Genomic DNA, 25,753 nt, shown 5'->3' on the forward strand with positions numbered 1-25,753 from the left:
AGCTAGTGGGCTACTGACTTATAATTGATCTTGGTGCTGAGCCGGTGTGCTGCAATGTTTATCAAATGTAATGTAATGTAATAATACAAGTAGTACTCTGGAGGTGTAACTGTGTAGCTAAGTGGCTGCTTCTGAATTGGAGTTGTAATGTATTATAATGGAAGTGTAAGTAGTGAGTAGCATTATAGCTAGTGTGGTACTGACTTGGAGTTGATGCGGGTGCTGAGGCGATGTGCGTTGATGGACAGCTGGCTCTGCCTGCGCTGCATGTTCCTGCGCTCCTCAAACAGCGCCGGCAGACTGTGGGAGTGAAGCTGAGACGACTTGCCTGCGGAACCAGCAGAGACAAGACATCAGCAGGCAATCACACATTACATAACAACATACAGTACATTACATTACAGTTAGTTGACGCTTTTATCCAAAGCGACTTTTTACAGGATATTGGTTACAGCACCTGGAGCAGTGTGGAGTTGGGTGCCTTGCTAAGGAGGCACCTCAGCCATGGAGTGCAATAGGAAGTGGAGTGTGTGAGAAACGAACCGGAAACCCTCTGATCTAAATCCCATCTCCTTAACCACTAGGCTACGGCTGCCCAATCATGCGCTACATTTTCTCATTATTCTGTTTTAAAAAAAAACTTCACTCTGTTATTTTATAGAGGATACAGTACAGCTCAGGATAAGCGATGTTCCAATGCATAACTCATGTTTATTTGCCTGTCTGTTGTAGTGGATAAAGATTATGGTACGCAACATGTGGTTTTGACGATAAAGCTTAGTTTGACACTAGAATAGACACTCCCATACAGTAATGAATCCACATGGATGATGTTTTCTACCCAAACTTCATTTCACACTTATTTTGTCTTTTTTCTGCCACAATCTTTTGACAGCAGTGCATTACATAATATTGTACATTAAATAACAAACCCTACATACACCCTGATGCTGCCTTTTAGAGGGTTTAAAATTAAGCCTTTAAAATCCAGAGTCAGCGCGGTATAAAAGCTACAGCTAACCCTGGTTGTATAACTAACTCTCCAACGCAACACTGACTGTCGGCCAAAATGCCTTAAGGATGCATACTTTCCGATAGCATAAACAAGACAAAACTCCCAGCACACAGAGAGCCAAGAAGTGCTCAGTAAAACCCCCTGCATCTCGCAGCAGATCCCACATCTGTCTGTACATTTCCATAGTGACATAGAACTATGTTGTTGTGAGTAGCAGAGTTGAGATGAGTTGAGTTGAGATGAGATGCGTTACCCGAAATAGACATGAGCACATTGTTCATCACGTACAGCCAGCTGCAGCGCTGAGGAAGAAGCTGCAAAACAGGATACAGTCACTCAGAGACGCGACACATAATAATCACATTATTATCATCATCATCATCATAATAGTATCAAAGTATTACATTGCCATAGAGTCCAAGGGCTATACTATGGATTACACAAACATATCCCAGTTATACCATTCAATAATTATAAATGAATGAAATTAGAAATAAATACAAAAATAACATGTCAAAAAAAGCCTAATTTACGCTATAAAAAGCATGTTCAGGGATGACTGAGGCCATGTTTGATGTGAGTATGATTGAGCGAGAGGGGGGGGAAATGCTTTCCAGAGTTTTTCAGACCCTGGACGACCCTTTTGGACAGCTGAGGGTGAAGAGCCTATATAAGTTAACAGTAATAATGGAATGGCATGGAGAGTGGAGGACATGTTGTTAAAACACATGTTAAAACACTAATATTGCATAGCAAGCTCAAGAAACAGCAAAGAATCCACATCTGCTTGCTGACCATTGGGGAGATCTTGCGGAAAAGACACTGCTCCAACTCTGCTGTGTGCGTTTGTAGCGGAGGCTGCATACTGTGTAGTGTATAGTCTGTATACGTACATTATATACAGGCACTGGTTTGTACACAGTCCAAGGGATGTAAACAAAGTGCCCTGGACTGAGGCCTAAACAAAGACAGCCAATCAACCGAGTTTCATGAACACATGAGAGAAGGGGAGGAGATGCATGACCATTGGCTGTTTATCACAAATGTAAACAACTCTTGGCCAAGTATTGGTGATTCTGGAAATTAAAATATAAACATATTTAGAGTGGTGATCAGGGAGATCTAGTCGAATGGGAGTAACCATGTATTATGTGAGCCAAGTGTGTTTATGTGTGTGAGTCTGTGTGTTTATGAAAGAGAAAAGGTTAGAGCAAGCGTGAGAGAGAGAGAGAGAGAGAGAGAGAGAGAGAGAGAGAGAGAGAGAGAGAGAGAGAGATAGAGAAAGAGAGAGAGAGAGAGAGAGAGAAAATGGTACCTTCTCCATGGTGTCTTCGTGGAGCTCGTGGAGGTTGAGGGTGTAGACTCCCTCCTCTGCCCCCAGAATGAGGTACTGATCTGGGGAGGAGAGGAAGAGTAACCACAGCTTTGAGAAGAATACTCGATACCTATGTATCTGAGAAAGGTAAAGTTAAGACAGATTAAAGCATTTCTGATGAACCTCGTCTCCCTTAAAAGTTCACCGTCACAAATTGTACGATTCCTTTTTATACTTTTTGACTTTGATTCACAGGGCAGTTGAACATGGTGACAGGAATTCAGTGGGAGACAGATGAGATACAGTTAATAAATGACACAATATGGGAATGGTGGGTTAGCGCAGTACGCCACAGCACACCCCACATACCGTACGATTCCCAAAACACTAGGTACGTACCTATATTTATCAATATTATTGTAGGAACTTATTGCTGAACATACAGTACGTGCTACTATACAAGCAGACCTACGGATCTGCTGCCATATGCAATTGGTGGTCATGCGCACAGTTTATTTCATAGAGTCATGTGATGCATACATTAAGGAATACAGTACTAAAACAGGAAATACATCCTAAACCAACAGGAAGTAATATCAGAGGCGGTTTAAATGCAGAATAGAGAATCTTTGGTAATATTACATTGCATAACGAAACACTGACCATTTACCAATGTCAAGTGTTCTAGCCTCGGTAGTGCATGAAACGCCCAGTGATTGGATACTCCGCGGAGTTCACCAAAGACTATCCAATCACTGGGCGTTTCACGCACTACCAAGGCTAGAACACTTGACATTGGGAAATAGAGAAAGTATGGCTTTACCTTTGGTCTTGGGGTAAACCCAGGTAGCGGCACAATGGGTTTTCAGAGGACATCCATTGAAGACCTTAGAGAAACAGGCACCCATCTAGAGGAGTTGTTGGAGAGTTGCAACGGATCAGAAACTAGCACAGTTCATGTCACTTTACTACATGCCCAATACAATATTACAGTAAAAAGCAGCAAGAAGGTGTAGCACTAATGCTTAAACGGTAATTAAATTAGAGTGTTTTCCATGACTGAAATAATGAACTGCTTATTTGAAGCACACGTCAGGAATATTGTATCGACCTGAGCATCACTGGCTGAACAGAGCACTGAGTGTCTGGTGTATTTGCTGTGCACAGAAAATTGTTATTTGTCGGTCTCACAGACAAGTCGCATGTGAAGTAGTGGATTTTGGGGAAATTTTTACTAACGTGCACATGAGGTGTGGGAGGAAGGCCATGAGAGTCAGATCTCTGTGGAGGAAGAGAAACATAGAATCACCAGCCCTTCAAGATAATAAAGAATAAAAACATACACATCCAAACGCACAGCAATAATAGATTAAGCTCACAGTTGTTACAACACATATACTGCAATACTCAGTCTCTTCTACATTTTTTTTTTGCAGTATTCATTCTCATTAAATAATTCATTCAATTCAATGCAATACAGAGGTGCAGTCTGTGAGCGTACAATAACTTTTTTCTTATTAATTTGAGTGGGTGAGTCTTATATTCAGGTGCGTCTTGTAGGCCTGAAATTACAGTACAAGCCACTTTTACCCATTGGTGAGTGTGCTTCTGGCTAGTAAGATTAACATCTACTTTGGCTGGTGATGAAAAGAAGTTCATTTAGAGCCCTGATTATATGCAGTAGAATGGAGTATGCGTCTATACAGTATATGTACTATGTACAGTATGTCTGTGCACATTACTACAGTATATGCATGTCTATGAGTCTGACTCACAGAGTCCTCGATGTTCCTTCTGAGCGTGCTCCACTCGGGCGACAGGGGAGGCTGGCGAGCAGTAACAGCAGCAGGAGCAGGAGCAGGAGCAGGAGGGGGAGTGGCCTTGGCTTTCCCCTTCCCCTTCCCTTCGCGGCCCCCCGGCTCCTCGGGAACACCACCGCCACCTGCAGGTACACACGCGATACTGCAATCAAAAACCTCCCACCACAACTCCAACCGTCTCCTCTCCCCAACCACACTTTCACAGTGGTGTGTGTGTGTGCGCATGTGTGTGAAGAGGGAGAGGAGAGAAAGAGAGGGAAAAGTGAGCGCTAGAGAGAGAGCGAGAGTGAGAGAGAGAGAGAGAAGAAGAGAAGGGGGGTGGTCAGAGGAATGGAAACACTGTGAGGAATGAGCCAGCCTTCTCTGTTCTGACCACAGCGGCCTGCACCATAATCAGCCCTCTGTACGCTCCACTACACATCACATCACTGTGGGCAGGAGGAGAGAGAGAGAGAGAGAGAGAGAGAGAGAGAGAGAGAGAGAGAGAGAGAGAGAGAGAGAGAGAGAGAGAGAGAGAGAGAGAGAGAAGAGAGAGAGAGAAAGAGAGAGAGAGAGAGAGAGAGAGAGAGAGAGAAAATGGAGAGGTGGGGGAAAGAGGAGGGAGAGAGGGGTAGCTCAACTAACTCAACAAGAGGAGTGAGAATAGTGATAGAGAGGAAGACAAGAAGAAAAATGGAGAGGAGAGAGAGAGAGAAAAAGAAGAGAGGGTGGGAAAGAGTGGGATAAGGCAGAAAGAAAGTGGAAAGAGAGGGAGGAGAGAGAGAGAGGGTAGCTCAACTTCTGGATCACTCTGGGGGTCTGCAAGACTTCCGGCTCAGGCATAACAGCATACTAATACAGTACACTACATACATCTATGGAAAATAAAATGGGGAAACACAAATGGCATTGAAGTGGAGGAGCTGTGGTGTAAAAATATGATGATAATTTATCCAAGAGCACCCAATATACTTGTGACGACACTGCAACTTTTTGAACTACCAGCCATCTTTTGTTGAAATATTAATTCACTCTTTTATTGTCAGTTACAAAATTGAAACAAGATGAACATTGAATACATTTACAGTGCATGCCAGCATGCTGCATATTATCAAACGCATGGTTAAATTTTTTTATAATTATATGAAGATTCCAACAGTGCGAAAAGACGTTGGGTCACAGCTTAATGACCATTGAAAATGGTGGCTCCCAAGACTATTTCGGTTAAGAACCAGTGCACTAAGCCTAGTCGTGGCTCACTTGGCTGCTACACCGGCAAGTTCACCCGGTCTCTCTCTCCCCGCCGATTTCCTGTCGCTCTTCTATGTCTCGATCATAATAGAGCTTGAAAGTGACGTCACTTCCCCCGATTTCATGGGACCTCAACAGCGTTTTTAGCCGAAAATCGTAGCATGTAATCCAATGGCGGTATTAAAATGATATTTCGATCCCCTTCGAGTTGTACCACGAGCTCCACATATGTTGTTTCTGATATTTTTGTTTAATTTTCGTACCAACCCCTAAACTTTTTAGAAAGCTGTGTTTCTTCACATTTTTCATGCAGACGGCCTCGGAACAAAACATTGATACCTCTGCATGAATAATCTTTATCTAGCCTCTTAAACAGCATATTTGTAGCCTAGCGCATGTAATGACTGAGATCGGAAGATATTTACTCGCTACCATGTTGTTAGATGGTCAGCTTAGGTCCTGTGAAATGTGGAACTAAGGGGCGGGACTTTCAAGCTCTACAAAGGCATAACCTCCCCCCCCAAAAAACTAACCACTGCACTAGAGAATACAGTATACTGCATCTCCAATAGAGAACTTCTCATTCTATCGCTAGTCTATTCTAGAGGAGATTAAGCACACAACCAGGATGCTGGCTTCAATAGGTCAAGCAGGGAGTCTGATAAAGCAAGCAGGGCATTGGTCAAACCTGCCAATCAAGGCATGACGACCAAACCTGCACATTGTTATAAGCTGATAGTAGTCGGGCAAACGTTATACCGTAGTGCTGTCCAGCTTTTCTCCTCAAATAACCAGGCAGCGTCATTGTGACATCCTGCGACACCTCTGACGAAGGTGTGGATCGACAAAACTTAACATGCACAAAACCATCTGCCGGGTGGTCAAACTGGTGGTGGTAATGTATGACATCCTTTATGCACTGTGGCGGAAGTGGGGTGGGCATATGGGGAATCTCAGCCCTGTATGGCATAGTGCAGAGATATACATATAGAGCAGTGGTTCCCAAACTTTTTCCCTTGCGCACCCACTTGTACATTTCAATGTGGTTCGCGCACCCCCTGAGAGAATATTTTGGTGCGCTGATGGCTGCGCAAATATGGACTCACTGCTCATTCACTGCACATTAAGCACAGTCGTTTTTGGGGAATCCTCTTTTCCAATAGTCTTGGAATTAAACTACACTTCAGATGGACCCTATCAGCATAATGCACCATACTATTAAAAACTACTTAATGTTCATTAATACTAGATAAAAATGCACATATCCGCCATTGCTCTATTCAGCTCACGCACCCCAGTTTTGGAAACCCTGATATAGAGGATGGTAGCCTTAGCTTCAGAGGAGAGAGGCGAGATATGGAGAGAAGTGGAGTAGGGGGGTACGGAGAAGGTCAGGGCTGTGGGTAGTGAGGTGTAAGGGGAGTTGACTATTCTTTGGTATGACTTGGACTTGGCTTGGTCAAATGCGCCTTAACTTGTGAGTTGACTCGGACTTGATTGGAAAGACTTAAGACTTGCAAATTAGTGACTTGTTCCCATCTTTGGTAGAGTAGAGTAGAGTAGATGGTATATGGTTAGGTATAGTATGTATAGTATGTATAGTATATGGCTGGATATAGTAAATATAGATGGCAGTGTGTTACCTTCGAAGGTGGAGGCAGACAGCAGCAGGGAGCTGAGGCTCATGGAGGACTCGGAGGAGAAGAGGGGGGCGTCGTCGAACAGCGTGGAGTCCTCCAGCAGGGAGAGCGAGAGGTTGCCCAGGCCGGAGCTACCCAGCAGGGCCGACTCGTCCAAGAGGGGAAGCGGGGGGTCCAGTCGGGTGCCAGAGCTGGAGCTGGAGCTGGAGCAGGGGTTGGGGCTGGGGTGCGGGGCCCTAGTGTTGTTGTTGTTGTGGAATGGCGTGGAGGTGGCGGTGGAGTTGGCGGAGGATAAGGAGGAGTTGGTGGAGGAGGGGAAGGAGAGGGAGATGTCGGACGGGGTGACCACCGGGCCCCCTCCTCGCTTCACTGTGCCGTACTTGTCCTCCTCGTCGGAGCAAGGAGAATCCTGGGTAAGGAGAAAAATAGTGAGATATAAAAACACCCAGACACTATACATGGGTTCAACGTGTTAATCAACACGATGTTATGAGGAGGGGCAAGACACTGGCAGCCAACCACGTTAGCTATTTTTTTGACCGACAGCTGTTTCCAACAATCAGAGGTTGATTTGTGCACAGTTAGTTTCACGCAGTTAGGGGGAAAACAAAAATTTAGAACCCATGTAGAGTATACAAGAAATTAAAAACAGCTTTATTTTCATCTGCTTTTGGTAATAGTTATTTATTTACTATCTTTAATAAAATACAATACAATATGTTTTCTTCTCTTTTCTCTTTCTCTTTTTCTTTTTTTTACTCTTTAGCACGGTGAATGATAGTTATGTTTGATAATGTACTATATAAATAATGTTAATTGATTGACTGATTGATTGATTGATTGACAGACAGTATGCTGCAGTACCATCCATTTCTCATAGCTGAACTGGGACTACACAAATCATCCAACAGAGTGCAGGTGTATCACAGTGGAACAATCAATTGAAGAGAGAAGGGTAGAGTCCATTGCAGCTTAAAGTTTTAACCATTTAGTCCTTGGGACTCTGGAAAGGATGTTGTAAACATCAAAATGAGTGTAAGGTAAATGGTTAAAACTTCAAGCTGCAGTGTGCATTAGCTTCTCTCCACATTTCAGATAATTTCGGTCTACCTGTACATCTATTGTGAAGAGATATTTTTGCCTGTGGTTATATTTATTTGTTTTTTTCTACCTTTATTTGATAGGATAGTGAAGGTTATGACAGGAAGTGAGTGGGCAGAGAGAGATGGGGAAGGGACAGCAAAGCCCCCATGCCGGGAATCGAACCCGGGACGGCCGCATAGCAAACGAGTGCCCTACCATTTGTGCCACGGTAGGGCCCCTGTGGTTATTTTCAGTGCTTCTGTTTCTTAATCTTTCTTTGAGAACAAAATAAGTAAAACGTGTGGGAGCGGTTTATGCTCAAGCACTTTTCTGGTTGTGGATCTCACAAATGAATTCCACTTCCTGCCTGAGAAGGGGCTGTAAGCCAAGTTGCCCAACACTGGCCATACATCACACATGAAGCAGCCGAGAGCTTCTGGCATCTACTGTCCATACATGGTAGCATTTCAGACAAATCCCATCGTCATAAGGAAAATCTGCCACAAGCAGACCATCCTTGTCTTTGATGAATCTATTGCTAAATCATCTGTACTAGCCACGCAATTCAGACGCACTAAGCCTCGCAATATAGGTCAATCTTCTGAAACATTGTGCAGTCTAGTTTTGGTTGTGTGTGCTGTGGGCAATTGAGAGTACGATAAAGTGGGGTAACACTTTATTTTAAGGGTCTTTAATTCAGACCTGCAAACTCGTCAAAGAAAAAAAGGTGACAGTGTACAGCGGGGGTTCTATTTCTATTCGCGTGAATTACCTAATTGGCCGGGAAAAAGGTGACTGTCACCAAAAGGTGACGAGTTTGCAGGTATGAATTATAGTGTACTTACTAATGTGGTACAGTGGAATAAGAGTTGTAATATCTCATACTACAGTTGTACTTCCACGGTATTAAAGTATATATGTTGCGTACATACATGACACACAATGACAATAATGACCATAGTGTACTTTTGAAGTTTTATAATACTTCGTCAAAGTGATGAATTCTTCCAGGGAGGCAAAGGGCTGAACTGAGGCCGAAGACACCCTTGGTATGCAGATACACAAAAATACACGTTGAGAGTACAATGGAATAACACGTACTACAGTTTTACCTACATGTTATTACAACAGTTTTTGCACTGCACATAATGAGTGAGTACAGTACCCTGTAATGAAAGGCACCTTAGAATCAAGTGCTACCTAAAGTGTTATCTTGATATTTACTTACATTCTCACTGTCCTTGTCACATGGAGCCTTCTTTATAGTAAGATGCCTGTAAAAGTAATAATGATAATAATAATTCAAACAAATCAGTTTTGTATTGTGCTTTTCATGGTACTCAAATCAGCTTATATGAATATGAGTAATGAAATGACGACCAGGCTTTAAATAACCTAATAACACATCACATAAAAAAAATATACAGTATATAAACTCAACCACCCCTTATCTAACCATGATAGGGGCTTAAAATAGCATCTACATAACATCCATTATTAGTATATTAGATTCCTTGTAGAGGCCAGCCATAAGGCATTTGGGGAATGTGTGGGACACAGACGAGTAGACAAGTAGAATGAGATAGGGATTAGATCTTGTCTGGCCGTACCTCTTCAGTAAAGCCTCTTCGACACTTTCCAGCAAACTCCTACAAAAGAATGCAGTCAGGTAATTTTCATGTAGGATGCAGTTTTGACCTTACACACAGGCAATTATAAATCATTTCAATGGCACATGGGAGAAAACACCGTATCAAAATACACACACACACACACGCGCACGCACCCGCTCACAGACATATTCACGCTCCCTCTCTCTCACACACACAAATACACACACACACACACTTACGGTGAATCCTTGCTGACCCCAGTGATACTCCATTCATCATCATAGAGCCCCTGTGGAGAATGCACACAATTAACCCAACCTCTCCCCTAGCATGCATGCAGCACTTCAGTGGTTCCCAAACTGGGGGTCGGGACCTTATATTAATACTTGTATTCACTTGTACGGTTAATAGATGTATTTGCTGTCCTGTGGATTTCTAGCAATATTAGCATTTTTTTTGGCCATTAATATTGCTAGATTTTCCATTAATAGTTTGTCCGCTAATATTGCTAGAAAATCATTCCTAGACTAAGACTACGGTGGGTGAGGTCGCGAAAATAGTCCAAGTCCAAAGTCCAAAAGGGGGTACCCACTGAAAAAGTTTGTGAACCACTGCAGTACTTTATATAACTCAAAACTAGACTCCTCTCTCCACATGCATACCTTGTATTATATAAACTCCAAAACGAATGCAAATCATAACTCTTAAACTAATGCGAATCATAAATCTCAAAACGCCTCACCAGGTCAGGGCAGGGGTCCACCTCTTTCCTCTTGGGCGGTCCGAATTTCACGTGATCGACTGCAGGAATAACCAGAGGAGAGAACCAATCTGTCAGCGTGTTCCAGTGTTTTGACTTAATACAGTTCCTTTTATATCAATCACCAATACAGTTCAACAACACTAAACTGAACTGCACTGCACTGGACTGTACAGCTAGCCCCAGTGGACTGACCCCACACATTCAAAACTGCTCAAATACTTTTTATACTCAAGCTTTCTGAAGTTCACAAATTATATGTGCTTGCACAAATAGTGACCTATAATTACCTCCATGCCTGAAAGAAATGAGTTTCATTTTCCAAAACGCGATGACAATATCTTTCTACTGTAGTAGTTCTTCTCCTTGTTGAAAAGGAACTAATACATGAGCATGATGCCTCCACCGACTGAGGAAGTGTGAGAACATATGTGCATGATTCACTGTCATATACATTTTTCAACTAATCTGCTCAGCTTTCATTTTACAAGCCTTCTTCCTGTGTGCTTAAGATCTTGGCGATTGAAATGATGGTGGTGATACAGATTAAAACAGATTTGGGCCCTATAGTGACCACAAAAATAGACAGCAACAGAGGAGCTCTGTATTCTCTTAGTATGTACTTATTGAAAGGGCAACTCAATTCTCATTTTAAAGCACATACTCTCTAATTTTTCCATCCATGCAGCCATCTGCATAGAGATGCAGCCTTACAATAAGTGTATCAATCTGTACATGCACGCACGCAAAACACACACACGCGCACACACACACACACACACAACAACACTGCTGTCTTTCATGTTTCCTGGAGTGGCCTTTTTGGAGTGCCGTGGCTGGCTCCAGTGTCTGTGGGTGTCTTTCTGGATCTGGCTCTGGCTTTGGGCCACAGTATTCTGGGAGCCAGGGCCAGAGAGAAGGCCAGAGAGAGAGAGAGAGAAGGCCAGAGCGCAGGCCACACAATGGGCTCTCAGTGGCCGACTTCGGCTCCATTGTCACGGACGGGGCGGCCAGAGTTACCCCCTCGCCGTGCTCAGGACTGCCGTTTAGTCAAAGCCATGATGTGGAAGTCCATATGTGAAGGTCGACGGAGCCGAACCAATTTAACAACTAATGTGTGTCCAATAATTCTGTTATTAAAGTGTTAAAATATGCGTACCTGTCTATCAGTTATAATAAACTACGGTGAGGTGCAAGTGTGACGATCACTCATGGCAATGGTGTTGAGCCTTGGCAACAGAGTTAAACCAATATGAAAACAACCGCGTCCGTGATAAAAATAATAACATGAATAATACAATTGAATAAATTTGTTTCAACAAAATATCTTATAAAGTGTACGTCTGTACTTGCTCATTTATAAAGCACGAGGAGAGATGAGGAGAGATGCCACCACTACTTACACTGCTCTTCAGACTGGGTCCTCTGCACAGGTAGGTGTCTGCCCAGCGACTGGATCTTATCTGGGAAGGCACTGCAGGTCTGAATAGGCAAGAGAACATAATAGGCATTATATGCAATAATATTGCAGTAAACTCATGCAGACACTCATTCACTCGCACCAAACAAACATTACTGGAAAAATATATGCATTAATATTGTAGTAAACTCATGCGAACACTCATTCACTCACACCAAATAAATGTTGTAGGCAAAATACAAATCAACAGAGTAAATTGACACGGTCCTTAATTCCATTAGGAACAAATGAAATATTTACACAAAAGCAAGCACCAAAATGTGCTTTTGTGTTTATCTTGCCAAATAAGGCAGATGCCCGGATCAACGGTCAGTCGGAGCAAACAAAACTTTGTCCCATGAAGTCCCAGGGGGTTAAAGTTTAGTCTAGTCGTGACACACGTTGGAGGCATTTTATTTGTAAACGCCTCTGATGGGATTCCACTGTCAGCTCACAGGCTTGGGAATGAGTCCCTAACGCAAAGGGACAGGGACAAAACAAACAAAAACCAGAGGGAAAAATCTGTGTGCGTGTGGGAGGTGGCAGTGAGTGTACCTCAAGGTCGCTCTCGTCCATGGTGAGGGTGGTCTGAAGGTCGGGGTTGGTGGCCATGTCCAGCAGCTCGATGGCCAGCGTCCGCGTCAGCAGCTGAGTCACAAATGCATGCTGGGAAAATAAAAACGTGGTGGAACAGTGATGGGCGCGCACACTTCTAACAACTTTGGTTGTGCAGAAAAGGAACTGTCAATTCAAAGTGGAGAAAACCGCACTCACAAGTTCAGTCTCATTACTATTTATTCAACCAACATATTCGCAACAAACATGTTTCGGCCCTTAAACCATCATCACTGCATCACGCATGGATATGGTGGTTGAATAAATAATGAAACTGAGCTTACAAGTGTGGCTTTGTCCACTTTAAAAGAGAATAGGAACACATTTCAACAATAGGAATGTGCCAGATGTGTTTGGGCCAGTGAGCATAGCTGGGGGTTTGAGTGTCTGGTAGATGCGCATCTGTACAGTTACAACAAGTCAAAGTCAGAGTCCGAGGGTTCAACCACCCAAGCATGCCATAAATCATCTCACTGACATACAGACATGCCTATAAAAAGTCTACAGACCCATGTTCAAATGTCAGGTTTTTGTGATGTAAAAGAATGACAGAAAGACAAATCATTTCACAACCTTTTCCACCCTTAATCTAAACTATTAGCCTGTACAATGCGATTGAAAAACAAACTCAAAGCTGTAAAGTAGTGTTTCTCAACAGGGGCGGTACAGCCCCCCAGGGGACGTTGGGGAGCCCGAGGGGGCGTTAAGAAGGATACAGCTGAGAGGAGGCGGCGCTTAGTTGTCATTGTGGGGCATTAGTCCATTTCATTTTTTTTATACAGAGGAAGAGTTGGCCAGCTTATGCTGAGGTCAAGGGGGCATTGGTAGGTCTAGGATGAGGCCCAGGGGGCGTTTGTACAAAAAAGGTTGAGAACCACTGCTGTAAAGGGAAAACAGAAAATAAAAAACTTAAATTAACATTGTTACAGCCCCTTTTCCTTTTACTGCAGCTTTGAGTCTTTTTTGGGTAAGAGTCTATCAGTGTGGCACATGGTGAGGTGGGAATATTTGTCCTCTCCTCTTTGCAAAAGCACTCCAAATCTGACAGAATGTGAGCGCATCTCCTGTGCACAGTGCTTCAGATCGAGTTGTGAAATTATTTGTTTTTCTGCCATTTTGTTTACATCACAAAACCTGGTATTTAAACAGGGGTGTGTAAACTTGTATAGGCACTGTATGTTTCTGGGGATGAGTGGAGACCAATGGTGAACTTGCATTGCATTACACTACATCGTGGAAAGTATGTGATTGCCATCTAGGACTTGTACTATTTCAGTCTCGGACAAAGTAGGCCATTACAGTGCATTTTGGTCCTTAATTTCCTTCGGGATAAATAAAGCATATCCACCTTAGTATCTCGGCGGTGTTTACAAAGGCCATACTTAACTAAAGTTGCAAAGTGTTTAGATTTCCATCTTTTACGCAAGCTAAAGGTATCAGTGACGGCCAATCAGTAAACATGTGTTGGGGCATCTCAGGGGCTCCCTCTGTCAAGAGCAACTTGCTTATCATGGAGGAAACGTCATCCGCTACTGTTTGTAAACAACCAGGAAAACAACGGCCTGCCAGGACAAAAACATGGCAGTGCAGCCCTCACTAGGCTAGGTTCACTCTGCAAAACCATCACTATATGAACAAAACATGACAAAAGTCCCTCTGTTTCTAACTCATAACTCTGGTACATAGTATGCTTACAACTTACAAGTGTAATCTGATGTGCTCATTTCACATCTTGCCTGCTTGCTAAGATACAATGCGTACAGTACGTGTACTGAGTAGTACCACCGAAGATCACATCTGTTGGAGCTTTGGTTAGACCATGTTAGAGCATGATTACAGAGCCTTTCCTTTTTCTAAATGAGATATGTAAAATATAATTACAAAAGAAAAGCTATTAATCAAAATATGGGGCGAGAGGGGAGAGAGGGAGAGAGAGAGAGAGAGAGAGAGAGAGAGAGAGAGAGAGAGAGAGAGAGAGAGAGAGAGAGAGAGAGAGAGAGAGAGAGAGAGAGAGAGAGAGAGAGAGAGAGAGAGATCAAGAGTGCACACTAGCGCACATAGTGCCCCACAGGATAGCTTTTGCAATTTATGCTTTCATACTTTTCATTCCAAAGTTAAAGCCTTTTTACCCCACCACATTCCCCACTGTATAACAGTTTAATCTTAGTGTTCTCTGGCTGATGGAACAACACACTGTCTAAAGCACTGTATTTAATAACCGATGACGCAACCCATGACAGCAGTGATACAGTATAAAGGAGAAAATGGAAAAGCCTGTGTCAGATAGTGCCGTTATCTTTTAGAGCTGACGGACGGTTAGACTAGTTAAGGATTACAGGGCCCATTGTATGCAAACAAAGAGGAGAAAGAGGTCGTACCGCACCACACACTGCTGGCATGGCCCCCCATCACATCTCCAATCAGAGCAGAGTGTTAATATAATGGAAACATGTCTTATTAAGTTAAGAGGAACAGTTTAAAACATGCTTTGAAGTATGTGAGAAAATAGGAAAAGTTTTTTTTTTTAAGTCAAGATGAACAGTTTAAAACGTGCTTTGAAGTGCGTGAGAAATAGTCACTTACAGCAGATTAGTCAGAGTATTACAGTGCATATGCATGCACCAATGCCTTCTGCAAATATGCAAAAGCGATAGCACACACAATGCTGGCGATTACGTACCCCATGCTCACAATTAAATCATTTTTAATGACAGTTATACACAGATAACAGATGTGAACTTTAACACGAATATTGCTATTAGGCTGAAAATAGGCATGATGATATGACCATTGGTTACAGCAAGCTGTTCAGAGAGAAGCATTTAAACACATAACCCAATCAATATGCCACAACAGACCGATCAATTGAATAGGCGATGCACAGAACATGAACCAGGGATGTGTGGACACTGGAAAGTCAATTCGACATGCATTGTTTGCAGCCGATAACAGCTTAACACAACAGCATGACCCGTTCTGCAAACCTCGGCTCCTGAGCAGCGAGACGATTCACCATGAACAAAAGCAGCCTTTGTCAGCACATTTCAGCAGAGTTATAAAAGGACACAACATTGGCCATTTTCCGCTAAATTAGGCCCATGACACCTCCTGAAGAAGTGTATAAACAGTGGCATCCGGGGCGGACTACTCCTCACACGTGTACTGAATTAAGACACACCAAACACAAACACTGAGAGCACACAAACACACACACACAGCATTGCTACACAAAACACTCCCCATTGCCAAGTTCATTTGCAACAACACAAGTACAGCATTCCTCCTCACTCACTCTCCCAGCAGCCAGAGACAACTTTTTAATAGGGCCTCTGCACGCCATGCACAAACCAAACCACCACAAACACTGTCGCTTCAAACTGTCAAAGTACCAACCATTCATCTTCCACTGCTCTGTCAAGTTTTTTTTTCTTTTCTTTTCATTTTTGACCTACCTCATCCTGTTGTTCTTTGCTACCAGTTTCAGATCATTTGGGATCGTTTCTGTCAAAGGCCTCCTTCTTCAGATCTTCAGAGAGGATGGTTAACTGGGGTAGTGTAAACAAGCATGCTTCTTTGCAACAGAGCACTGCGTCTGCTGGTGCCTGGTCTGCTCTCACAGACAGCAAACACAACAATACGCTGTGTTGCAGCCTCAAGCTGCCTCTGAATATTAGCCATCCACATCCCATCCAATTCTAACCAAGCATTTGGGAAACGTACAGATTTTGTTTAGCTTCTGATTTCGTTTTGTTTAATTGCTTTTTTTTGCTCATAGCCTCCCATTTTACACAAGGTGGCAATTCTGCCATCGCTGTAATTTATTGGGAATTAACTTCTCAAATACTTGATATTTTACTTGATGATTTATACAGTAGTTTTAAAACTGGAGTCAATTCATGTAGTGTGGGTGCCTTTTCAACACACCAGAATACATCTGGATTCATTTAGACTTCTCATTTTGGGCAATTAAACCTTCAACAATTCAACTTTGTTGTCATAACTTCAGCTGTATTAAACATAGCCTCACCTGCAGTAGTTTCTCGGCTGTAGGCCTGCGGCGTGGATTCTTGTTGAGTGCCATCTTCACAAAACTATGAAAATCAGCTGACCTGTGAAAGGTATGGGGTTAAAAATAATACACGTATTAAATGCATTTACTTTCATATTTCATCAGACTGTAGCCGATAAATGCATGTGGTTCCACCAGTGGAACGCTGTAATAGTCATTGAAAAGATAACTACCATACTACTACACTACTGTGACGTAACACAAGGCCTTTGGTAATGCACTACGACTTGGTCATTGCCATTCTGGTAACAGCAAATTTATGGCGCCGTGTCTTAACGGCTTAAAACAGCATTATCAGTATCATAATGCAAACATTTCTATTTTTGAATATGAGTGTGCCAATTGCTTGCATGTACTGTAAAGACCTCAATAGTCATGGTCCTACAACTCTCCCTTCTCATCTGGTAACTTTCCACTCATTCTCACCTGTCATTCCCTCAATCAGGCTCACCTGGTGCCTCTTAACGAGCAGTACTCTGCTGCCTGCATACCATCACTGACTCTGCTGTCTATTATCCCCAATTGATTCTCGTTAATGATCTGTGGCTACCATTGGCTTTCTCTTGTCACCTGCGGCTTCTCACTCTCCATATAAACCTCAGTCCTCCAGTACCTCTCTGTCAGATCGTCTGCAAGTAGAACCCTGTTTGCTGGCTTCTTCATCTGGCCCCCCGAAACCTGAACCTGAACCTGAACCTGAACCTGAACCTGAACCCGAACCCGAACCCGTGCCTGTACCTTGGACTTCGACTCATCATCTTCCCCGAATCCAGAGAACCCGGACCTCCACCATCTGCTCCTCGAGAAGCTTCTCAGTCATTGGGGAACACACACACGCAGGCTCTAGGACTCGAACTTTGCATCTCCTTCTCCCCCTGAACCCCTAATAAACTCTGTTAAACGTGACGCATCTGGGTCCTTCGTCTGTCTGTCTGACAGTACGATCTGACCAGCATGGACCCAGCTCACGACCCAACCGACATGGACCTCACACCCGAGATGACTTCGACACCCGAACCAACTGCTCTCGACCGTCTGCAGCACACAGAGGGAGCGGTTGCTCGGATGTCCGGTGACATAGCATCTCTGGTTCAGCTAGGCCATCACCAACAGCAGCAGTTCCTGCAACACCAGCAGATGATCCAACAGCAGCAAGAACAACTTACCCGAGTGCTTCAGCTACTCTCCAACCCAACCACCTCATCTGGCCAGCCTGCACCTTCTCCATCTGCTCCAGCTCAGTCTGCATCTGCTCCATCTGTGCAAGCGCTTCACTCAGCACCAGTACCCGCTCCTGACCCCAACATCCCAAGTCAAGTGGCGCAAGCTTCAGTTTCTATAGACCGTGAGCCAAAGGTGGGAAATCCTGAGCGCTTCAACGGCGACCATACACAAGTGAGGGCGTTTCTGTCGAGCTGCAGAATCCAGTTTGCCCTTCAGCCCAGGACCTTCGCTACAGAGGGGGCCAAGGTAGGATACGTCATCACCCACTTGACTGGTCGGGCCCGGCTGTGGGGAGCTGCAGAATTCGACCGCCAGACTCCGGCCTGCGCTTCATTCAACGCTTTTGCTGAGGAGATGGAGAAAGTTTTTGACCTGGGGTCTTCATCGGCTGAAGCATCCCAAGAGCTGATGAGTATTCGCCAGGGAAACCGGACCGTGGCGGATTACTCCATTGACTTCCGCACATGGAATATGGCCGCACAGACGGATGCTTTCCTCCACAGTCTTGCGGGCTACATCAAGGATGAACTGGTCTCCCACGAACCACCCAAGACCCTTGATGAAGCCATCGCCCTGGCAGTCCGAATCGATCGTCGAATCCAGACCCGGCGCCGTGAGAGGGGACAACCAAGACAATCGGCCACCAGCATTCGGCGTGACGCCACTTCCTTGCCTCCTCCTGCTAACCCCCAGAACCAGTTTGACCAGACCGAACCCATGGAGATTGGCCGCACCTCCCTCTCCCCAGAAGAGCGGCAACGTCGCCTTACTGCCCAGCTGTGCCTCTACTGCGGCGGCGAGAATCACAAAGTCAGCAACTGTCCAGCAAAAGCCAGAGCTCACCGGTCATAGGGGAGATCCGGCTGAGCTCGACAAACATCAAGTCTCCCCCCACCCGAAAGCCCATGCTCCAGGTCTGTTTCATGCTTCCTGACTCCAGACACACCCTGGCTGCCCTAGTGGATTCTGGGGCCGAAGCTAATATCATGGATGTGGAACTTGCACGTCAGCTGGGGTTGGGCTATCAGCATCTGTCACCACCTGTTCCCGTCCGGGCGCTTGATGGTCATCAACTTGGCACAGTGACCCACACCACATCCTCCGTTACCATGGAACTCTCAGGAAATCACCAGGAGTCTATCAGCTTTCACCTGCTCAATTCACCTGCACAACCCATCATCCTTGGGTATCCTTGGCTCATCCGTCACAACCCTCAACTCGACTGGAGATCTTGCACAATACGAGAGTGGGGAGAAGACTGCCACCAGACCTGCTTTAAGCGAGCTACACTAACCCATCAATTCAAAAGCTACCTGTCCTGCCCCTGATACAGCCGGCGTCCCTGCCTGTTACCTTCATCTCAAGGAGGTCTTCAGCAAGACCAAAGCCACTTCTCTGCCTCCTCATCGGTCATATGACTGCGCGATCGACCTCCTACCCGGAACATCACCCCCAAAGGGCCGCCTCTACTCGCTCTCCGCTCCTGAAAGGCTGGCCATGGAGAACTATATCAACGAATCCCTGGCAAGTGGAATTATTCGACCATCATCTTCTCTTGCCGAGCTGGTTTTTTCTTTGTGGGGAAAAAAGATGGCTCCCTCCGGCCTTGTATCGACTACAGAGGTCTGAATGATATCACTGTGAAAAACCGCTATCCTCTGCCACTGATGTCTTCCGCCTTTGAACTGCTCCAAGGGGCCACCATTTTCACCAAACTTGACCTCAGAAATGCATACCACCTAGTCCGGATGAGACAGGGGGACGAGTGGAAGACTGCATTCAACACACCCACCGGCCATTACGAATATCTGGTCATGCCCTTCGGACTCACCAATGCACCCGCTGTTTTCCAGAACCTGGTTAATGACATCCTTCGTGACATGTTGAACAGGTTCGTTTTTGTTTTCTTGGATGATATATTAATATTCTCCAAGAACCAATCTGAACACGTTCATCATGTGCAGTCAGTACTTCACCGTCTTCTCAAAAATTCACTCTACGTCAAGGCAGAAAAATGTGAATTTCATGTCAGCTCTTTGTCCTTCCTTGGATATGTCGTGGCAGAAGGTAGTATGCAGATGGACCCAGCCAAGGTTTCAGCAGTGACGTCTTGGCCAGCCCCCGAGAGCCGTAAGAAGTTGCAACAGTTTTTAGGCTTCGCCAACTTCTACAGGAGGTTTATCCGGGGATTCAGCGCCGTGGCAGCCCCACTCACTGCACTGACCAGTACCAAACAGCCATTTAAATGGAATCCAGCTGCTGATAAAGCCTTTCAGATGTTGAAAACACGGTTTACCTCAGCTCCCATCCTCCGCTTGCCAGACGAGAACCTGCAGTTCGTGGTGGAAGTGGATGCCTCGGACGTTGGTGTTGGAGCAGTGCTATCCCAGCGATCACCAGAAGATGGCAAGATGCACCCATGCGCCGCCTTCTCTCGGAGGCTGACAACATCCGAGCAGAATGAACCCGTGCCTGTACCTTGGACTTCGACTCATCATCTTCCCCGAATCCAGAGAACCCGGACCTCCACCATCTGCTCCTCGAGAAGCTTCTCAGTCATTGGGGAACACACACACGCAGGCTCTAGGACTCGAACTTTGCATCTCCTTCTCCCCCTGAACCCCTAATAAACTCTGTTAAACGTGACGCATCTGGGTCCTTCGTCTGTCTGTCTGACACTCAATAGTGTGTGCACACACTACACTGGATCTGCCTTGTCTCTACTGTGTTTCAAGAGTTGTATGCATAACCCACTACTCCCTGTGAGAGTCATTCCTGTTCGGTCTATATGGCTAAAACAACAATACAAAACCCTACTTGACTTGGCATGATATGACTTTTAGGGGGTAGCATACATACTTTCCCACTTCCCAGAACTACTTTGAGTTCCATTTGTTATGACAACCGACACACAGCTAATCAAAGGCCAACTGAGCATGCTCAGTCCACATCAGTACTTTATGTGCTTTGATGGTTTTGGATGAGAGAGAGAGAGAGAGAGAGAGAGAGAGAGAGAGAGAGAGAGAGAGAGAGAGAGAGAGAGAGAGAGAGAGAGAGAGAGAGAGAGAGAGAGAGAGAGAGAGAGGTGAAGGCATAATTACCATTTGGACTTGTCCTTGAGTTTGGGAGGCTGGAAGCTGCTTTTGGACATCAGCATTAAGGCTCTGGAGGGCAAATGAAGGGCAAACATGTCTAAATGCATCGTCAACGTAACACTGTGACGACAAGAGAGCAAGAAAACACTCTGACCCGACGTTCTGTTTCTCTTTCACTTCCTCTATGTCTATGAGCTGATGCAAACGGATACAGTTTGTGGCTGTGCTTATCAGCAAGTCAGAAGAGAAGAGTTACTGTGTTTTATGAATGCATGTGCGTGTGCGTGTACTGTATGTGCGCATGTGTGCAAGTAATTTTAGGCACATAAATGATCCCTCTGGCCGTCTCCATTTTGCCTTAAAAGCTCATGTGCTTATTTTCAGGTTGGCCTTCAGGCTCAGCGAAGGGAGCGAGGAGAATTCCAGAAGAGTGACTCAGAAGAATTTCACAGAGTGGCACAACACAACACAACGCAACACACCCTCACCACTACTACCCTGGTCTGGTGCCGCCCATGACTAATACTTAACCAGCCAAATATTACCGACAACCTTCATGACGGAACCCTATTTCGTAACCAGTTAACAACTTAATAGGTTGCCTAAGGGAAATTGCATTCCAATCAAGTAAACTGCAAACATTGACAGTGTTGAGAAACGCACAGCAGAAGAGTATCAGTAGTAGGAGCTTGCAGAGGATGTCTCTGGACATTAATGGCAGTATGGAGGCAGAAGAGATGGTAACATGCAAAGAAGCATCCATTACATGCACATTTTAGCATGTTACGCATCTAAGCCAATGGGCGAAGCTTGGATAATCATGCTAATTGCTATGGTTGTTGAGTTATAATTGGGAAAGCGGTTGCTAGGCTACTGCTAGCCTGTCAGAGGTGGTTGCTAAGGGTAGTCATGGCGGTTGCGGGAGCCGGTCTAAAAAGCCACCGCAGTCACATATGGTGACAGCAAGAAATTACCATATTATGGAGAACTGTCCTCTATAATTAAAAAAGTCATTGACATGATCGTCCGCTTTAGTGGTAAAGTAAGCCTATCATTTGAAAATTTGACTTCCTTGGTTCTGTGTAAGAAACCAAACATGGGGGGTGTACAGTATGTCATGGGCAAAACGCCCGAAACATCACTATTGACCCTCTCTATGGAAGCGTGTAGTAGTAATGTTGCTGCAGACTTTGTCTGAAACATCACTTTTTTCCCACTGCATTACAGTACATTACACTGACACTTTAATCCAAAGTGACTTACAGATATTTACAGGGTATTGGTTGCAGTCCCAGGAACAATGTGGGGTTTGGTGCCTTGCTCAAGGGCACTTCAGCCATAGGGAGAAGTAATGGTAGGATTCAAACTTGAAAAACATAGAAAGTCTCTGGTATAGACAATTATGTCCTACTCTACTCTACTTTCTATGGAAGTGCTGCTGTTGTTGCAGACTTCGCTCAAAATATCACTATTCACTACACTATCTATAAAAAGTGTGCTGTTGCTGTAGATTTTGCTATTTGTTTAGCCTGTCGAGCCAAACCAAAACATGAAAAGTTTAAAATAATCAATGATTAATGAGTCAATAATATTGAATCTACCAAAAATAGTTTGGGCCGCTAGGTGGGCTCGTCTTGTTTATTGGGCTACTGTTTGTTGGCTTTCCAGCTTTGCCGCAGCACTCAGGTCAAGGTGAACGGCGTGCCTGCTTCAGCGTAACTTGTAATTTGGGTATCGTGAGCACACTGAATGCTGTCTAGACAGACAAACAAACACTGCCGTCTCTTCTGAAGAGGCTCCAACAGAAGTGCTAGCCAACAACAGCTCCTGAGTGTCACCTTATGGATTTGTGGCAACGTAAGCCTGTCATTTCAAAATGTGACTGCTGTCTGTGACTGAGGCTGCAGAAGACAACAAAACACTGAAATGCAGGCTCCATAAAACATTTTCCCTTGCTCCAAATGAGCCTTGTACCATTCAACATTTCCCATTACAAACAAGAAAAAGACCTTTGAATTATGCTTTTTTTTTGCAAGATGTTGAATAACTTTGATCACCGAGGACATCAAGGCTTGTGTCATCGGGAGGACACAGGGAAGAATGAGAAGAAAGACTGACCTTCACCCAAAGCGCACTACCCTCCTACTCAAACACAGCTCCTGTCCTGTGTGTCTCAAGCTCACCTCATGGGGTGTGAGGCAGAACATGGATGGCTGCAGCTCTGCGAAACACCTGTGTGACTGTGTGTGTGTGTGTGTGCGCGCGTGTGTGTGTGTGTGTACTCCACCTCATGGGGTGTAGGTCGAACATGGGGGGTTGCAGTTCGGCCAGCTCTATAGCAGTGATGCCCACGGCCCAGATGTCACACAGCTGGTTGTAGCCCCCCTTCTTCTCCACCGCCGCCACCTCAGGGGCCATCCTGTAGGCACAGAGACACACCAGACAACATGGGCACGTCAGAGATGGGGATTTGATTCATTTCACTTGCACAAACAGGACTAGAGAGGACAAGTTGAGGATGACGACAATAGGCGACAATAATCAGGGATGGGGTAAAACCAAAGCAGATCCAATTGTTTGACAGTTTACCACCTAAATGTTAGACAATGTTTGGAACAAAGGAAAACATGTTAGTCCACACTTTTAGTGACAATCCGGTGCAACCACTGTAGGACCAGACATGAAACAAGGGAAGAAAATCTGGTGCCACACAGATGAAAGAGGACTAGGTCAGACAAGCTGAGCTGAGCTTGTCATACTCCTGTGTTTCCCCATACATAGACCAGCACCACAGAATGAAAATCGAGGCCCAAATATAGATCAACAGCCACACATACAGTACATGTCAATGGGGGCGGGCATACACACAACACATGCACAACACAACTTTTTTTCCCTGTAGCACCACACAATGCTACTTGGTGTGTGTAAGCCACTGCATAATGATTATGACTTTCATGTGAAAATGACTTGCATAATGACTGCTTAAATGATTATTATTACCTTCGCCAGAAGGTTATGTTTTACCCGCCGTGTATTTATTTGTCAATATGTCTGTTTGTCTGTTTGTTTGTTTGTACTTCGTCTAACTCAGTCAAAACTGAGCCGATTTTCATGAAATTTTGTGGGATGATTGGTCATGACCCAAGGAAGAATTAGTTTTTGGGAGTGATTGGGTCAAAGGTCAAAGGTCAAGGTCAAAATGTTTGTTTGTACTTTGTGTAGCTCAGACAGAACTGAGCCGATTTTTATGAAATTTAGTGGGATGATTGGTCATGACCCAAGGAACAATTGATTAGTTTTTGGGAGTGATTGGGTCAAAGGTCAAAGGTCAAGGTCAGGAAAAGGTCAAAAACGTACATTGAGCCGATTTTTATGAAATTTAGTGGAATGATTGGTCATGACCCAAGGAACAATCGATTAGTTTTTGGGAGTGATTGGGTCAAAGGTCAAAGGTCCAGGTCAAGGTCACGAAAAGGTCAAAAAACGTAAATTGAGCCGATTTTTATGAAATTTAGTGGGATGATTGGTCATGACCCAAGGAACAATCAATTACTTTTTGGGAGTGATTGGGTCAAAGGTCAAGGTCAAGGTCACGAAAAGGTCAAAACGTAAATTCAGCCGATTTTTATCACATTTAGTGGGGTGATTGTAGAGATGCACCAGATCCTGATTTTTAGGTATCTGCCGGATACCGGATCCACTGCTAAAGATCCTGCCGGATCCGGAACCGGATACCGGATCCTACGAAAGGGTTGAAACACATAGCCTACTCACACACGTGGGCCCTTTTTATCACGTTGGCTCAAACTATTTTGACTGAAAAGCCTCGTCTACCGGATCCTGGATCCTGGAACCGGATCCGGATAGTCTGAAAAACCCTATTATCCTGCCGGATCCGGAACCGGATCTTGGATCCTGGACATCTCTAGATGATTGGTCATGACCCAAGGAACAACCGATTACTTTTTGGGAGTGATTGCGTCAAAGGTCAAGGTCAAGGTCACGAAAAGGTCAAAATTTAAACGTTTTTCTTTGCCAAGCACTATATGACAGAAGAACGTGTGCATGCTGAATTGAATAAGAGGTCAAGACTGGGCCAAAAATGTAATATTACGATATTCCGGTCCGATTTAAATGAAACTAACACCAAAATTTGGAGAATGTTATGCCCCACACTTTGAAGATGGCCAGAAAAAAATAAGTGGCGTAGGCGAAGGTTTGCGCTCTACCGAGTGCCCATTCTAGTTAAGTAAGGGTTAACGTTCGGCGAGAAGGTCGCTACCGTGGAATAGCAGCACGACAGAGAGAATCTTTAGACCCCGACGCGGAGCGGAGGGGTCTTGTTCTCTCTGAAGTGCTGCTATTCCACAAAGCGACCGACTCGCCGAAAGTTAACCCGCTTATTATATGGATATACTTAAATGATTCACACATGGCGGGACATTTCTTTAGACCTATTTAATGTTAAGATTGTTGCTGCGCAAAACAAAACAGTGCCGTTGTGGAACACCGCTAGGCAACAGCTAGGTAGCCAGGACAACAGGTGTTGTCTATCACAGCAGCTGATTAGAGTGACAAAAGACCGGACCCCCTGCGGAGTGATATGAAACATTCGCTTTAGCCACTGACTTGTATACAAGCCAGTGGCTTTAGCAGTGAACGTCTTGTTGCCATTGACAGCGGTAGCCAGGACAACGGGTGCTGTCTATCACAGCAGCTGATTAGTCTTGTTGAAAAGTCGCTTTAGCAGTGAAAAGTCTTGTTGCCATTGACAGCGGTCTGTTATAGACCAACCCGTCCGTTATCGAAAAA

The 25,753-nt window shown here is 44.6% G+C and overlaps 1 protein-coding gene across 1 annotated transcript in view; it reads right to left on the minus strand.

The window, feature by feature from the left end:
- The window catches only part of map4k6 (mitogen-activated protein kinase kinase kinase kinase 6), a 46,141-nt gene that overhangs the window by 11,265 nt on the left and 9,123 nt on the right, over positions 1-25,753 (minus strand). The window contains exons 9-24 of the mRNA XM_063203221.1: positions 23,226-23,357; positions 20,945-21,007; positions 16,578-16,659; positions 12,491-12,601; positions 11,880-11,958; positions 10,459-10,517; positions 9,956-10,005; positions 9,714-9,752; positions 9,332-9,377; positions 7,024-7,429; positions 4,106-4,272; positions 3,570-3,611; positions 3,154-3,238; positions 2,331-2,410; positions 1,269-1,329; positions 205-328 (exon numbers count right to left, since the gene is read on the minus strand). Of these exons, the coding sequence (XP_063059291.1) occupies positions 205-328; positions 1,269-1,329; positions 2,331-2,410; positions 3,154-3,238; positions 3,570-3,611; positions 4,106-4,272; positions 7,024-7,429; positions 9,332-9,377; positions 9,714-9,752; positions 9,956-10,005; positions 10,459-10,517; positions 11,880-11,958; positions 12,491-12,601; positions 16,578-16,659; positions 20,945-21,007; positions 23,226-23,357 (1,626 nt within the window). The remainder of the gene's footprint in view (positions 1-204; positions 329-1,268; positions 1,330-2,330; positions 2,411-3,153; positions 3,239-3,569; positions 3,612-4,105; positions 4,273-7,023; positions 7,430-9,331; positions 9,378-9,713; positions 9,753-9,955; positions 10,006-10,458; positions 10,518-11,879; positions 11,959-12,490; positions 12,602-16,577; positions 16,660-20,944; positions 21,008-23,225; positions 23,358-25,753) is intronic.

Source organism: Engraulis encrasicolus, chromosome 7 (genome assembly GCF_034702125.1).
Source record: "Engraulis encrasicolus isolate BLACKSEA-1 chromosome 7, IST_EnEncr_1.0, whole genome shotgun sequence".
NCBI lineage: Eukaryota > Metazoa > Chordata > Actinopteri > Clupeiformes > Engraulidae > Engraulis > Engraulis encrasicolus.